This window comes from Mirounga angustirostris, unplaced genomic scaffold (genome assembly GCF_029215605.1).
Source record: "Mirounga angustirostris isolate CCGP_5_RB_7025 unplaced genomic scaffold, mMirAng1.0.hap1 SCAF_16, whole genome shotgun sequence".
Classification (NCBI taxonomy): domain Eukaryota; kingdom Metazoa; phylum Chordata; class Mammalia; order Carnivora; family Phocidae; genus Mirounga; species Mirounga angustirostris.
The window spans coordinates 34,784,378-34,797,580 of record NW_026991724.1 but is presented as its reverse complement, the minus strand read 5'-3'; the positions used below and the strand labels follow the sequence as shown (position 1 = coordinate 34,797,580).

Here is a 13,203-nt window from a genome sequence, read left to right as displayed (position 1 = left end):
AAGATCTCAAAAATATAATGCCGAGCAAAACAAGCAAATTACTGAAGGACAAAGAAAGTAAACTGTCAATTATATAAAGCTTTAAAATATGCAGAAGGACACTTTATCATGTCTAGAGATTTATACACGTGTTGTAAGGGTATGGAGACCTGCACGAGAAAGACCAATAGCAAAGTGAGGGGACAGAATGCAATCTGAGAGGCGATCTGTGTTCATGTCATGTGGGTGATAGACACATGGGTTTTCAGTAGATTATTTTATAAACTGTCTTTATGTCTGAAATACTTTGTATCCTTCCCAAAATAGGCCAAAATGGAAGGAGAGGGATAAATAATAAATACGTCTTGAGGCCAAAACCAAGTATGGAAATACCTAGGGTAAAGGCATTACAAGAGGCAGCCCCACCCCCACATGGTCACTGCACGTCATCAAAGAACATGAGACTTGGGAAATTCTTCTCTGAAAGATCTGTTTTCTTTTTCCATAACTTTAAAAGCAGGAGCCAACCCATAAAATCTTGAAGGAGACCTTCAAATCTGGTTTCAATTTTTACCAGCCACAGAAATCTTTTACCAGCCTGTCCTCTCCACATGGAAAGCAGAAGAGATCCAGGTTTTTTACAATGCTCCTCAAATGTTGAGGTCTAGTCTGAGATGAAGGGGTAGCCACGGTGAGGTTGTTACGGAATCAATGGCAGAAACGTGAGGATCTACGTTAGCCATCAGTCGTGGCCAGAGCCCTGGAAGGGTGGTCACCTGCAGCTGGTGGGTCACCAGAATGACCGTCTTCCCCCTGAGCATCTTCTTAATGCACTCCTCAAAGATGTGCTTCCCCACGTGGGTGTCCACAGCGGACAGGGGGTCGTCTAGCAGATAAAGCTCGCGGTCAGAGTAGACGGCACGGGCCAGGCTGATCCTCTGCTTCTGTCCCCCAGAGAGGTTGAGGCCCCGCTCCCCGATCTGCAAACAGACAGCCAAAGGCACTGTGTCTAGAGGATGAGCCCAGTGAGGTGTGCTCAAACCAGCCAGGTGGCCAGATGTGACAGACTGAACCCCCTCAGTGCACACTCCTAGACACCTCGTGATTGGGCACCCCTAGTATTTAAAATTTTTTTTCAAAATTTGCTTAGTAGGGAATGAAAAACTGATTTTCAGTTAATTAAAATCTTATAACTCACAATTAGATGCAATGTTTCTAAACCCTTCAACATCTCAGTTGACATTTTAAAACTTTAGCAATTTAGTTAATAAAACAAATCATTCCTAAGAAAGAGCACCTCCTTACATCTTATTTGGGTTTTAAATCTCTATTGACAGCAACCATCCACTTGCAGGACCATCAGCCCTCGTTGTTGAAGACGGCACTGAGCACAGCCAACTCCGTAGGACAGGGCTACAATGGCCGGAAGGGGCTCTTTTGTTGCTGTCATGGGAAGGACCACCTTACACAATGCCTTACGTCAGGAGATACTAAGAGTCATTAACAAGCAACCAGAATTACTGAACAGCATGTGCAGACTATCATGCCAGGCACCTGCTGGCTGGCCTATCCCTCAGTCAGCCCTGAGGACAAGGGCGCCAGGGGCTAAGTGCCAGTCCCTGCTCTACCATGAACTCTTGCGGTCTCTGTAGAAAAGCAGCAGAGTCTAAAGAGCAGCAGGGTGACCTCTAGTCACTACCCTGCCTCTGGTTCAGCACCGTGTGCCCTTGGACAGGCTGCTTTGCCCGGAGCCAAGGCTTAGTTTCGCATTCGGTCCTCACTCAGCAGATGCTTACTTAAGTGCCTACTGTGCTCGCATGATAAGCTAACACCCACTCCAGCTGAGCATGTTCACCCCACTTTGTATGTATCAACTCATCTAGACCTCAAGCTTGATGAGGTCCATATTTACTGATGCCATTCTACAGACCAGACCTTCTTCCTTCTACTGAACGAGACAACTGAGCACTCTGCCGTCAAAGGTTTACAGACCCACCTTTAAAAGAAGGATAATAAGAGCACCGACCTCCTAGAATTACCTGAGGCTCACCTAAGACAATGCGTTCAAGTTGCTACAGTAGTCTTTTGCATCTGGCAAGTGCTCAGCAGACTGAGATAACAGATAATACAACAATATTGCTTTATCTCAGAAAGGTCTTATGTAGATTAAAGGTGTCTACAGGTGTGAAGGATGGCGAACTGTCAAGAAAGTGTGACTGGCGTTGCCCCTAGGAAGCCATGGTGGCTGTTCCCACTGGCAAAAGAAGAGCTGGCCAGAGGGGGCAGGGCGGGAGGTGGGAGAGCGGAGGAAACGGGGAGGGATGGGAGGTTTCTCATTTTCACTGGGTCTCCACTGCTCTTGCTCCAAAAGGAGGAGTTCGAGGTCAGCTCCCCATCCTTGTGGGGTAAGGTAGGCTCTTTGCCAACTCTCACTGTAAGATGAACCCCAGTTTCCTCCCTGGGGGGAGAAGGCTTTGAGGCAGCAGCTGCAGGGCCATTGGCTGCTTCGGGGAAACAGCCGGAGTCCCCCCCTCTACCTACCCAGGGAGGCAGCCTGAGGATCCCAGAAAACCATTACAAAGGCACGATCACAACAGAGATGGGGGATGTTCGCCTCCCACTCACCTCGGTCATGTCTCCGAAGGGCAGAATTTCCAGGTCACGGTTCAGGGAGCAGCAATGGAGCACCTGGAGATACCTGCGAAGGACAGATTGCTACAGGGACAAGTGGCCCAGCCACAGGCCCTCCAGCCTTCCCAAGCTGGGAAGAGATAGGTCTTGCATTCCATGCTAAGCAATTTGGACTTGATCCTGAGTTTAACAATAAAGCATGGGGGGTTTTTGCATTTCCTTCTTCCCTTCATTTCTTTCTGTCTAATACACGCACTTAGTAAATATTTGAACAGAACAACAACAAAAAGAGACAGTGAAAAGCAAGTCTCTCTCGTCTTTGACTCTGAGTTGCTTTACACGGAAGCAGCCACTATTACAGTTTCCTACGTATTCATTCAGAAATAACGTGGTTGTATATGTCTGTGTGCATCATATATAGGTTTGTATTGTTTTAACGGCACCATAATATTTTGTTATATGGCTGCACCATAAACTATTTAACCAGTGCCTCTGTGATGGACATTGGGTTGTTTCTAGTCTTTTGCTACTATGAACAATGTGTAGTGTGAACACTCTTATAGATGGGCCTTTGTGCCCATTGGTGACACTATCTACGCATTCATTACCTAGCAGTGCTGAGTCTAACAATTGGGGCATTTTTATTTTTGACCAAATACTTCCAAACTGCCCAGTGAGTTCTATCAGTCTGAAAGCAGAGCAATGACGGTGAGAGCTATGTTTTGGGATGACTACCCTGGAGGCGGGACCCAAGATGCAGGGGCAGAGTGGGAGAAGACTGGAGACAGGGAGCCAAAGGCAGGGGCATTGGGAACGGTTCAAGCAAGAGATCACAGGCAAGAACTGGCAGTGGAGACGGAGAAGAAGAGAGAAAGACGAGACCTATTTAGGGGATAGAGTTGTCCAAGGTGGGTGACCAATTAGACGTAAAGTATCAGAGGAGGAGGCATCAGGCTCCTTGGGATACCTAGTTCAGTGATGCCATTAAACTGAGTTGGGCAACTTGGGAAGAGAAGCAGGCAAGATGGGGGTTGGGCGAGCAGGGTGCCCCTGAGCTGGTATTGGACCTGACGTTTCGGAGCCAGCTGGAGATCTCACACCCCTACATGCCCCTCAGTGTTGCTATGGGTGCAGATTGCAACATCAAGCAAACAGTGATAGGAGGCCAGGGTCCACCAGACTTGGAAGCACAACTGTAGCATTCAGAGAAGCTTTTGTGGATCCTCCATTGAACAGACTTCCAAGTGCGTGTCTCAAGCAGGTTAGCCCCGGACCCTGGGAGGGAGAGGCCACGAAGGGCAAGGATGGTGGTGGGCGGCCCACCAGACCATGAATCCAAACTGTTTTCTTCTATATCACATGACCTCATCACCCTTTCAACTTAGAGGTGGGGAATTAATTAACACAAACGAAGTTTTAAAGTAATGTTTTTAGAGGGGGAGGGTTATTTTGACTCATAGAGTATAACAGCTACACATGAAGTTTCTGATAACAACTGGGTTCGAATCGTGATTCTAGCATATCCTCCAAGCTCTGTGACTTTAGGCAAATTATTTAACCTCTTGGGGCCCCAGATGACTCATCTAGAAAATGGATATGACAATAATCTCTCTTTGACGCGTATAAGTGAGCTCACAGCAAGGGTTAGCAACTGTCCAATTACTATTAGCTGCAGCGCATCCCTCCCCCAACCAGCCCCATGCACCTGTGTCCCTCCTGGACCCTCCCAGAAACTTACCGGGCCTTGTCATACTGGTCTCCCATGAGGATGTTCTCCCTGACGCTACCCCCGATGATCCAGGCCTGCTGGGGGACATAAGCCAGGCTTCCGTGCACCCCCACCGAGCCCTCCATCAAGTGCATCTGCAGCAGAGTGAGTCCAGCCTCAGGACCAGGCAGAACAGGGGAGGACCCTGCCTGGCTCAGCAGCTGCAGGGCCCAGGGCCCCACCGCCCTCCAGGTTCCTGGGGGCTCTCTTATGTAAATGGCACTTTTAACATGGTCCTGCCAGGCCCACCAGTGAGTCTGAGGGAAGGTCCTGGGAACATGGGGCAGCCGCCAGAGCTAAGCCAGGCCAGTTCCTGCTGTGACTTGAATCCAAGGTCTGCACTGAAGAAACCCCATATTTTTTTTTCTCTTATTTCCCCAGCCCCATTCTCTAGCAAGTGGTGCGTCCATGCTCTTCACAGCAAGACAGGAAGTTCCAGGTCATCTCTGACTACCCCTGAATATCAACAGAATTATTACCATTGTTGTTAGGTGTGATAATGTCATTGTGCACAGATGGGAAAATGTTCTTATTTGGGGGACATCATGATGAAGTAATAAGTGGGAAAGTCTCATAATCTCTGTAATTTAAAATAGTTCTACAAAGGCACCTGGGTGGTTCACATGGTTAAGTGTCTGCCTTCAGCTTAGGTCATGATCCTGGGGACCTGGGATCAAGCTGGGAGCCTTCTTCTCCCTCTCCCTCTGTGGGCTCTCTCTCTCTCTCTCTCTCTCAAATAAATAAATAAAATCTTTTTAAAAATTGTTCTACGAAATGTGTTTCTACATAGATGTGGCAAAAATGCAGATGCTATCAACTGTTGAATCTAGAGGTGGGTATAAGGGTCTTTAGTGTCTTCCCACTTTTCTGTTTGATAAATTTAAAAACAGAGTTTAAAAAAAGGCCATAACCCCCATCCCTACAGCCCCAGCATTAGACCTCATCATCCTGTGCCCCTTCCTCTTTATGATTCTATGTTCCTATTCCTGATTTGGAGGCAGGCTTTAATTAACAAGAACAAAACTTTAAAATGACATCTTTTTGTTTTTCCTTTGTTAGATGGACAGTGACTGGTTTATTTCAAGAGGAAACTGAGAAATTACTAGCCACACAGAAAGGTGGCCTTGGATGGAGGCTACCAGGAAATGTTGCTATGGGAAAAAGCAAAGCTCTGACACCATGTGGACCTGGGTTTCAACCCTGGTTCCCCCCTCGCCTGCCGTGTGACCTTGGGCAAGTCACCTCTCTGAACCTCATCTGCTCATCTATAAACTGGCCATAATGTCTGTGCCTTCCTCATGTGGTTGTTTTCAGGTTGAAGGAAAAAAAATAGGAAGCTCTTAGCAGCAGGCCTGGCATGTAAGTACTATTCAAATTATGTTTATTATTTTTTTTAAAGTTGAATCTTATCTTCCCCATTGCCAAGAAGTTGCGGCAAGGCCATCACATGTGGAGCATGAAGAAGTGAGCTATCGGGAGAGAGTTCTATGGACAATACGATACATTCCAAAGAGATGATAAGTTCGGCTATAATATTTGGGAGAAGGAGCTGAGGGAGAAGCTGGATAAAGGAAGAACCTTCTTGTTCTCCCAACAACGTGGGAGGGAGGGATGATGGGCAGAGAAAGGAGGGGGCAGAGAGAGAAGCCCAGGACTGGGAAAGGCTGGGGCTGAGCGGGGAAGTGCTGGTGAGAACCCCCTTGGGGAGGTGGCCATAAATGCACACCAGGAGTTGTGGCTGTTGTAAGGTGTTGTTCAGTGAGAGGTGTGCAATATGACCTCAGTTGTTTGGGGGGAACAGGTTGGGGCTTTTTGGAAACTGGAGAAAGGGTGGGCTGAGCCACATGTCTGCCTGGCTACAGACCAAGCAGACCTCAAGAATATCCACCGACAGTGGAATTGGACAGTTCAGATCTCAAGCGCAGGGGCACCTGGCAGACATGTAAATTCTACAGCTGGAGTGCAAGTAAGACTGTCCCATCCCACTCGGGGGGGCCTCCTCTCCCCCATCCCTCCTTCCTTCCTCCTCCCTTCTCCCTCCACATCGCACTCCTGATGCTGTCTCACAAGGGACACATGTCCCATTCTGAGTTGGGCTTCATGGAATGATTTTTATCACCACATTAAAAGTTGAGACACACTGTATCATCACCCTGAGAGCTGGTTGATTACAAACAGGGTGGGGAGAGCACAGAGAACAGGTGAGGGCAGACATCCAGGGCATCTAAGAGGTCTCACTCCTGGCTGGAGGATGAGAAGCAGGTATATTTATAACACACCTCCCCCTCGGTGCATGCCCAACTGCTCTCAATTTATAAAAAGTGTATTGGCTCAGATCCCATTGAGCAAGAAAGCGATGGTGTGGCTGACTGGGGGAACTCAAGCTTGGGAGTCCCTGGACTGCCCGTGAGTGCGCATGCATGCACTCACAAGTCACAAGTCACTTACCTCCCCCAGGATAGCGGACAGCAGGCTGCTCTTGCCGCTTCCGGTGTTGCCACAGACCCCCACCAGGGTCCCCTGCAAAGCCAAGGAGGACAGAGTGGCATTGGGACAGCACAAGCCCTCCTACTCGCCCAGGGTGGGCCTGTTGTTTGAACACAAAAGGACAAACAGAAAACAAATAACCACACCCACCCCAAGGCCCCGCAGACTAGCAAAGTTCAACGCCACAACCTCAAAGGAAGGAAGTTACATGGAGGTGGTAGACAGGAGGTCATGGATAGGTGGTCCTGTCGGGCAAGAAACCCGAATTCCAGATCTGCACCTATTCTACTCTATGATCCTGGGCAAGTCACTTAGCCTCTCCATGCCTCGGGTTCTTCATGTGTAAAATGGGGACAGTGAAGCCAGCCTCACAGAATTCATGCATACATTCACTCATTTATTCATTCACCCCTCCCTCAAATAGTGTTTGAGTTTCTCCCATCATACCAAGTACTGAAGAAAAGAACTCTCATGCTACATTTTAGTGAGGAGACATAAACCATGAAATAAATAAAATATCATATGATGATAAATGATTTAAGTAAAACGAATTGGCTACCATGAACCAAAGCAATTTTAGATGGGTTGGCCAGCAAAGCCTTCTTAAAGCAGTTGTCATTGCAGCTGAGACCTGAATGATAAGAAGGAGCCAGACACAGGAAGATCTGGTCGTTCCAGGCTGTGGGAGCAACCGGGTTGGCTGCCAAAGTGCTACAAGAGGGCTAGTGTAGCTGGTGTGGAGGGAAGGAGTGGGAGAAGAGGTGAAAGCTGTGGGCAGGATGCTTGGGGGATACCTGGGCTGTATCTTAAGTGCAGCGGGAGGTCCCTGAAGGGGTTTAAGCAAGAGGGTGACTTGAATTGGTTTATGGTTTAGAAAGAGCCCTCTGTCTGCCGCATGGTAATGGATAGTAAGAAGGCAAAAGTGGAAACAGAGGGACTGATGAGGAGGCTCCTAGAGGAGCTGGAACAGCACAATGGTGGCTAGGGCTAGGGTAGTGGTTTGGGGGGTGTGGTTGGTGAGAGGCGGCTGGATTCAGGAGAGAGCTGACAGATGTCACCAGTGGACTGCGTTGGTGGGAGGGGAGGAATGCAATCAAGTTTGACTTGAAAGTGCAGAGGTGAAATTTGGACAAGAAGGGAAGCTTGCCCTTGCAAACGTTAGTCAGAGAAGAAGACAGATAAGGTGAGTTCACAGAACAACCAAATTGGCACATACTAGCAACTTAATAAATGTTAGTCTCCTTCCCCTTCTCTCCCAGCATATAGCATACTAGTCTGGGTCTTGTTACTCAAAAAAAAAAAAAAAAAAAAAAAATTCTGGATGATCAGTTGATTCCCACTGAAGTATGAAAGATTTCCTGTGCTTGCCCTCTGTGAACAATTTGTATTTAAAAGAGGGATTTAAAGACGGCAGTTTTTAGCCAAGGAAATGGTGGAGTGTCAGGAAGCTTGAGCCTTGGGCCCCGAAAGTCTGGCAGCCAGCCTGCCTGGATAAGGTTACCTTTGACACCACCAGATTTAACTTGTGCAACTCTGGGGCTAGGCTGTCCCTTGTGTCCTCTGGCCTGAGGGCTCCTGGAGCTGGCTGAGCCCTGGCCATCCCCTCGGGAGCATGCCTGTTCTTCTCCAGCTCCACGGCTCCTTTGACAGTCCCAGGGCAGGTCTGTCGCCATGACAAGGTGGCCTCCTCCAAAACCACTGCTTTGCTGTGATCTTTCAGTGTCTGGACATACAAAACAGGACTCTCCTGGAGGAAAAATTTCTGCACAGACAAAGAGAAAGGAGGAAGGAGGAATTCAGTTCTTTAGTCTAATAGGAATGTGTGCCCATTTTGCTGGCCTGCCTATCAGTCTGGTTTATAAACTAATAAACAGTAAAAGCCTGAAGAACCACCACTAGTTCAGAAGGAGCCAGGTTCTGCTGGTGGGAATTCTAGATCAGGGTCTTCCAACTTTTGGACCACTGGGCCACTCTTTGATATCTGCAAACTGCCCACTCTGTTCTTTCCTGTTTCATTTTACATGGGTGACAACACTGTGGAATCATCAGACAGATGTGCCACTTTTTAAATTAAATTTCATTTATAATATTCAAAGTAAAAAGGTCTGCCCATGTAGCACACAGTGGGAAACTGTTGGGGGCCATACATTTCAAAGTGTGACCATGAGCAGGTCACTCCTCTCTGTGTTTCCTTCTCCCTGATGGGGAAATGCTAGCATTAAAAGAGGGGGGTGGGAAGTATGATCTCACTGCAGTCAAATTAGAGGCATACGTCTCTCCCTGGAGATTAGCTTAGAAAGAGATCTAGAAAGATACTTCTTGACATTTTGGACAATGGTTTTATCTCTAGGTAGTGGATGTTCAGTGGTGGTCTGCAGCAAACTGGATCTCACTGCCTCATCTAATAGGGCAACTATCCCCTCAGCTCCAGCTGTTTGTAGCCACAGCAAAATGTGGGTCTGATGTTCCCAGATCTTCTGATTATTCAGAAAAATCCAGAAATCCGATTTTTATGTAGAATTTCCAGGTTTTTAAATGCAAGCAACAAATACAATTTTTTTTAAAAGCAAAACCATCACGGTAACCCTATACAAACCTGGACAGGGTCTGTAGACCTCCTGTGTGAGACCTGGTTTGTATAGACTATCCTAAGAACTCCCTGGGGCCTGATTAATCTGTCTTCCCAGCCCCCACCCCAGCCTGGGTACAGGAGGTCACTGAGTTAGCCAATCTGCCTTGCCCTGGGGTCACGTTCATGAGGAACATCTCAGTGGCTGAAGGCAAATGAACACCCAAACAGAGAGCCATGTAAACAGTCCTCTGACCACTTACCTTAAACCTGTCCGCCGCAGACTTGGAATTCGTGAGGCCTTTTACTGCGAAGGGCACAAAGAACACAGACAGCCGCATGGGAGTCAAGGTGGCCACCACAGTGAAGGCCTGGGCAAAGAGAGGAGGAGGTGGTGAGGGCCACCCCTTGAGGCCCCCATCCGGGAGCCAGAAGCCACAGAGCCAGACCCTGCAGCTTTCGATAGGCCGGTCCGTCCCGTGGCAGGGACAGAGCCAGTATTTTGGGGAGACTGGAAAGAGTGGGGAAAGAGCACTCGTCTTAATGGCTCCATGTCTGTAGGCCTGGTTCCTGTTGTAGCTTAGCGACCGGGTGATTCTGCAACTTTGGCCAGGTCCCCTCCCCCAGCAAGCTGAGTTTTCCCACTTGCATAGTGTCAAAATCATCAAGTGGGTACAGGAATAAAGTCCAGGGAAACACTGAAAAAGTACATGTGAGAGAGCTTGTTTACTGCTAACAGAGCTTGACATTCTTATTGCTATTATGATCGTATTCAGTTTTCCTTGCCTTAGATATTCTACTCTTTTCTAATATTCCAAATGTCCCTGCACTTCAAGCCTAATCCATGCCTCACTCTCTCCCGGAGACTTTTCCTGACTACAGCAGACCACCTACGGCTCTCAGGATCTCAGAATATGACCTAAAATACCTTGGGGACTTTCCAATCCACACCCCACCTCCACTCCCTTCTTCATCCTTCACTGTGTGAGTGTAGTGTGACCCTGAACTCCTGCTGAGAGTTTCTCCTATAAAAGCCCCTGCGTCCACCCTCAAGCCTTCAGGGGACTTCTCTGGTGCGTGCCTGGACCAAGTAGAAGTGCCTGCTGTCTGGAGCACAAACGAACCCTTGGCAGACTCTCCAATGCTCCCCCCCTCTTGCTTTGGGTGCAGTGTCCTTCCCCAAGCCCCATCTGGATTCCAACCTCTCCCAAAGCAGCCCCCTGGCTTTTCTCCTCAGAGAACTGGGATTCTACCCCTAAAAGGCAGCTGCAGCTTTTCTGGGCCAGGGTCAGACCACAAAGAGAAGGCAAAAGAAGCTCTAGCTTTTTATTTAAGGTGTATTTTCAGGGCCCTATTTTGGGTTCGAACAAACTCCTTAATTTAGGATTCTCAACCTCAAGGCATGTATCAGAATCATCAGGGTTTTAACTACACATTTCACCTCCCCTGTATCCCCAGATGACTTTGTCATCCCTCCCTCCCATAGTTGCTATACAAGGGATGTCAGTTTTTCAGATTGAGATGGAAGAAAGTTTGAGTATCCTAAAAGTCTGGAAAATCAAAATCAACATCTATTATCCGTTTGCAAAACCTTCAGATCTTTGAGGGACATGATCTAGGAAAAGACATAAAAGAAAAAGTCCCTATCAATATGGGGGAAAAGCAAAGCACCCCAAGCACTTACCACTGAAACCGTGAGTTTCAGTTGTAAACATGTATGGATGAGGAACATCACCGTTGTGCTCACTGTGGGGGCTATAAACAAGAAGGCAGTGGTCAGGCTCTGGATGATCCCAGACTTTGCCAATAGTTTCTTTTCCTTCCTTCTGAGGTCTGAGAGATAAAAAGCAAAGGCACTGAAATTAACCCTACGAATATTCTCCAAAGAGCACCAAACAACTCCCAGAGCATGAAAGAACAACCCAAAGGGTGAATGAGAGGCTTGGCCCACCATGACATACCAAGGCACTGAGCAGAAAACCAGATTTTCTGTACCTTTAATTATTTTTTCAAATGGTTTCTCCCATGCATACATTTTAATCAGCTTAATGCAGGTGAGAACTTCACTGGTCACACGGATGCGCTGGTCGCTGACCTCAGAAGTGTGATTGTGTATCTTAACAATTCTTTTGATCAGGAACACCTGCAATCAGGATGCAGCAACAGCTTCTTTTGACAAGGGCAGGAGAGTTCACCCAGGCATAAGTATGGCAACTAGGAGTATGTCCAAAGGTAAAATCCAGATGTGGACTGAATACCTGGATTTAATCCTGCCCTGTTGGAATCCCCTGTGACTCTAAATTCTAGGGTCCTGCTGAAGACTTTCCAACAGAAACTCTCCATCATGCCTTAGAGCACCTGTCTCACACATCCTGGGGGTGTTTCTCTCCTGTGACCCAAGCCAGGCTAACTAAACAGAAATATGACTCCTCTGCCTTTGGGAACCCTAACCCCACCAACAGTTACAATCACCTTTTGATCAGAATACCTGTGCTGAGGGAGGAAAACCCTTGATTTCAGTAATTCAGAGCACACATAATCCAAGAATCACTTCCTGTTTTGCCCAATTTTATTTCACCTGAATCTTTGTCAGCAAATTTGCTTCCCTTCCCCCCTTATACTGTGCTCAGCCAAATGTTAAATGCCATCTGGGCTATTACATTAGCACATTCTGGGTAGAAGAGAAGGAACAAAAACCTGTACATAGAGGACATCTACTAAGGAAAGTCTGTGAAGCAGCGGGTCCCTCACGGAAATCTATGAGATGGACTTTCACACATCATATTCACCTCTTATTTCTTTGGCCAGCATTGTGGCCAGAGAACAGCTTGAGGCAGAAATGGAAGCTGAAACTTAACCACAATAGAATCAACAGTCAACAGGAGTCAATATTTCCACTCAGAAGTACCCCAGATTCCAGAGCCCTGGGAGTTCTGGGGAACATCCAACATCCAACGGGTGGCAAAGAAAGACATTACCTCCACTGGTAAAATCAGGAGATAGCAAAGAGTGGCGGAGAGCACAGTGGGTCCAAGAATGAGGTAGGAGGTGACGGTGCAGGCAATCAGTAATGAGCAGATGAGCCAGATCAGGGGGCCGTAATACACTCCTTCAAACAAGTAGTTTATATCACTGGCGAAGAAGCTGATGGCCTGTAAGACAGCAAAGCCCCACAGGTATCACCTCTTCAGGTACCTAGAAGGGGCTACACGCGCCGGGGATGTGAAGGCTTGGGAGGCATGATGGTAGAGACAAAAATACCAAGTTCACAGCTCTCCTCTTACTCTCTGTGTGACCCTGGGCCCATTACTATGCCGCTCTGAGCCTCAGCTTCTTCCCCTATGAAGCTGGAATAACTATACCCACTTTATATGGTTGTTGTGAGGATGTCAATGAAATATAAAGTATCTGCACATGGGCTGTGCTCAATAAAAGTTATATTTTACTGTACTATTGCTACTACTTCTCATATCCAGATTCCCCAGAGAGTTACTTCTAGTCTTCTACCTTATTCTATCCTATTCATTCTACTATTACTACTACTAATGATGGCTGAAATTTTTTAGGCAGGAGCTAAATCTTTTTATCCTTCTTTTTCTATTTTGCTATAGAGTCTTCTGTCACTGCCCTGCTCCCTAACACATACTGCCCAGTTCCATGTTACATAAAAGCTGACACGGCAAATCAAGAAATATTTAAGGACCCAAATCATGAATGTCTTTTAGAATGACCAATCTGAATGCGTTAGGAAGTGATTTCCTCTTCACTT

The 13,203-nt window shown here is 47.3% G+C and overlaps 1 protein-coding gene across 1 annotated transcript in view; it reads right to left on the bottom strand.

Moving 5' to 3' along the window:
* Positions 1–13,203, bottom strand: part of ABCC11 (ATP binding cassette subfamily C member 11) — a 58,427-nt gene that overhangs the window by 29,336 nt on the left and 15,888 nt on the right. The window contains exons 7-15 of the mRNA XM_064580391.1: positions 12,413–12,586; positions 11,430–11,577; positions 11,119–11,267; positions 9,698–9,805; positions 8,367–8,627; positions 6,827–6,898; positions 4,349–4,473; positions 2,605–2,677; positions 756–959 (exon numbers count right to left, since the gene is read on the bottom strand). Coding sequence (XP_064436461.1) covers positions 756–959; positions 2,605–2,677; positions 4,349–4,473; positions 6,827–6,898; positions 8,367–8,627; positions 9,698–9,805; positions 11,119–11,267; positions 11,430–11,577; positions 12,413–12,586 — 1,314 coding nt within the window. The remainder of the gene's footprint in view (positions 1–755; positions 960–2,604; positions 2,678–4,348; positions 4,474–6,826; positions 6,899–8,366; positions 8,628–9,697; positions 9,806–11,118; positions 11,268–11,429; positions 11,578–12,412; positions 12,587–13,203) is intronic.